The 3,234-nt window shown below is 51.0% G+C and overlaps 1 protein-coding gene across 1 annotated transcript; it reads right to left on the minus strand.

Annotated features, from left to right (window-relative positions):
- Positions 1–1,664: 1,664 nt before the first annotated feature.
- On the minus strand, positions 1,665–2,624 carry LOC135999511 (olfactory receptor 14J1-like). Its single transcript, XM_065653082.1, has one exon. The coding sequence runs from the start codon at positions 2,622–2,624 to the stop codon at positions 1,665–1,667; it is 960 nt and encodes a 319-aa protein (XP_065509154.1).
- Positions 2,625–3,234: the final 610 nt, after the last annotated feature.

Raw genomic sequence — 3,234 nt, forward strand, 5'->3', positions numbered from 1 at the left:
CTGTCCTGCTTAATAGACTGGTTTCAGTTGGGGTAGAGTTACTTATCTTCATAGCAATTTGTATGAGTCCATTTTACATTTGTGATGGAAACAGTGTTGGTCCCACCCCAATGTTTCAGTCATTGCTGAGCAGTGCTTGCCCAGTATCAAGGGGATTTCCACTTCTCACACCAACCCCACCAGCATGGGGGCTGTGGGTGCACAAGAAATTGGGAGGGGATATGGCTGGGACAGCTGAACCAAACTGACCAAAGGGATGTTCCACAACATATAATACCATGGTCAACAATAAAATCTGGGAGAAGAAGGGAGGGGAGGACATTCGGCGTGATGGCGTTTGTCTTCCCAAGTAACCATTACATGTGATGGAGCCCGGCTTTTCTGAAGATGGCTGAAAACCCTCCTGCCGATGATGCAGTGAATGAATTCCTTAGTTTTCTTTGATTACATGCATAGATTTTGCTTTACCTATAAAACTGTCTTAATCTCAACCCACGAGTTTTCTTTTGTGTTTCCAATCCTCCGCCTCATCCTGCTGTGGGGCAGTGAGTGACAGACTATGGGGTGCTGAGCTGTCTGTCAGCGTTAAACTACAAAACTAATCAAACTCTGCTCCTGGCTCTTTGCTGTGTGAGTGGGCTCACTATTGTGTGTGCGTTTGGGTGTGATGGCACGTACACACCTTCTTGGTCAATTCTAAGTGAGGCTAGCAAGGAGGAGGAGAACACCAGGATCTGGAGAACCCCAGGGTTGGAATGTCCAAGTGGGTAATATCTCTGAGTCTGGGCTGACCCAAACCCCAGGTCCACACTGGAGGGACCACAGGGGTGTGTGAAACTGCAGGTAGGTTCTACCCAGGATGTACAGACCACTCGTGCAACCTTCACACCAGATCAGCCTGAGAGGGGGAACAGGACAGGGTCAGTTCTGTTGCTCATGGTTGTGTAAGTGCTGCTGTTGGTGTGGTGGCTGTGAAGGTGCTGTTGCCTGTTGGAGTTGGTCTGTGTCAGATGGTCTGTGTCCATCTTTGTTTCCCTGCAGATACCTGCATTTAGTGCTTTCCCTTTGATGACTCCACCTTGGGCCATGTCTCACTCTGTGGGGTCCTGTCACTGCCCACCTCAGGCACAGCCGGTCCGTGTGTATCTCACGGGCTCTCGGGCAGCTCCAGATTCCTCTCCGGGAGGATTGTCCTCTGCCCCATCATGCACTAGGACAGCCCAGTGTGGCTGTATTTCATGACCACTCCCCATCTCCACTGTCAACAGACAGCAAGGGTTGTGTCTTAAATCACAACTCTGTTGTGAATCAGCTTCCAAGGTGGCATCGAGCTTTTTCCTCAGGCCCTTTTGAGGGAAATTCCTGGGCCTGTTGTTGAAAACAGCTTTGGAAGAACAACCAAATCTTGAGGAACTGCACTCTGGAGATGTCATTTTGTTACAGAGATGCTATGGGAGACTAAGCTCTGACACAGTGTTAGAAAAACATTTATACAGCTTTCAGGTGTTTTAAAACTATTTATAGTGGGTTCATTATTCAGGATAGTGAGCTCAACATGAACAGTTATGTACAAACATAATAACCATAAATAAAAATATGGGTAATGCTAACGAAGTAAAAGGGATAAAACAGGGTACAGGCCTGCATTGGGATACAATTAGACATCATTTGTGGACAGTGATGGAAAGATGATCAGTATTGACAAACACCCATGAAATCACTTTCCTAATGGACTCCTTGAGCTCCTGGTTCCTCATGCTGTAGATGAGGGGGTTCACTGCTGGAGGCACCAATGCGTATAGAACAGACACCACCAGGTCCAGGGATGGGGAAGAGATGGAGGGGGGCTTCAGGTAGGCAAACATGGCAGTGCTGAGGAACAGGGAGACCACGGCCAGGTGAGGGAGGCACGTGGCAAAGGCTTTGTGCCGTCCCTGCTCAGAGGGGATCCTCAGCACGGCCCTCAAGATCTGCACATAGGACAGCACAATGAACACAAAACACCCAAATCCTAAACAGACAGTAACCACAAGAAGCCCAGCTTCCCTAAAGTAGGACTGTGAGCAGGAGAGCTTGAGGATCTGGGGGATTTCACAGAAGAACTGGTCCAGGGCATTGCCCTTGCACAGTGGCAGTGAAAATGTATTGGCCGTGTGCAGCAGAGCACTGAGAAACCCACTGGCCCAGGCAGCTGCTGCCATGTGGACACAAGCTCTGCTGCCCAGGAGGGTCCCATAGTGCAGGGGTTTGCAGATGGCAACGTAGCGGTCGTAGGACATGATGGTGAGAAGAGAATACTCTGCACCAAACAAGAAACATACAAAGAAGACCTGGGCAGCACATCCTGCAAAGGAAATGACCCTGGTATCCCACAGAGAGTTGGCCATGGATTTGGGGACAGTGATGGAGATGGAGCCCAGGTCGAGGAGGGCGAGGTTGAGCAGGAAGAAGTACATGGGGGTGTGGAGGTGCTGGTCACAGGCTATGGTGGTGATGATGAGGCCGTTGCCCAGGAGGGCAGCCAGGTAGATGCCCAGGAAGAGCCAGAAGTGCAAGAGCTGCAGCTCCCGTGTGTCTGTGAACGCCAGGAGGAGGAACTGGGTGATGGAGCTGCTGTTGGACATTTGCTGTATCTGGGCGTGGACACTGTCATACGCGAAAAGAAAATGAAAAGATAGGGGACACTTCTCTGAGCAAAATCAAAGCCATTTCTCACACACCCTCCCCTGCTCCACACCCCTTGTCCTTTTCCAGACCTTCCTTCGGGTCCGTGGCTGAGCCCTGGGTGGTGCTGGCTGGAGGTGCTGTGAGGAGCAGGGCCTGTGCCCGCTGGCTGCCCAGGAGTCAGCCCTGCTCTGCAGCAGGGGTCATGGGAATGGGGGACAGGGGACGGACCTGGGGTTCAAAGTTGTCATCTGAAACTGCTGCTGGTGCAGAAGGGCCTGTCAGCATCTGCACTGTCACAGGGAATGAAACAGGATGGTAAAATGAAGTTTGAAATGCTTGGGGTTTTGACAGCTTCACAGAATCACAGAAAATTAGGGATTGGAAGGGACCTCGAAAGATCATGTAGTCCAATCCTGCAACTCCCCTGGAGAGTGTTGTTGGGTGTTAGAAACCCTCAGCATTTCTGCTGCACTCAGGGAGAACAGAGCGAGTCCTGCAAGACCAGAGGATGCCTGTGGGTCAGTGCAGAGTGAGGGCAGCTGCTCTGTCCCTCTGTCTTGCTCCAGC

This window comes from Caloenas nicobarica, chromosome 28, assembly GCF_036013445.1.
Source record: "Caloenas nicobarica isolate bCalNic1 chromosome 28, bCalNic1.hap1, whole genome shotgun sequence".
Lineage (NCBI taxonomy): Eukaryota > Metazoa > Chordata > Aves > Columbiformes > Columbidae > Caloenas > Caloenas nicobarica.

Bases quoted from the DNA above. Each gene is read 5' to 3' on its own strand.
- LOC135999511 (XM_065653082.1), bottom strand. From the start codon at position 2,624: ATGTCCAACAGCAGCTCCATCACCCAGTTCCTCCTCCTGGCGTTCACA.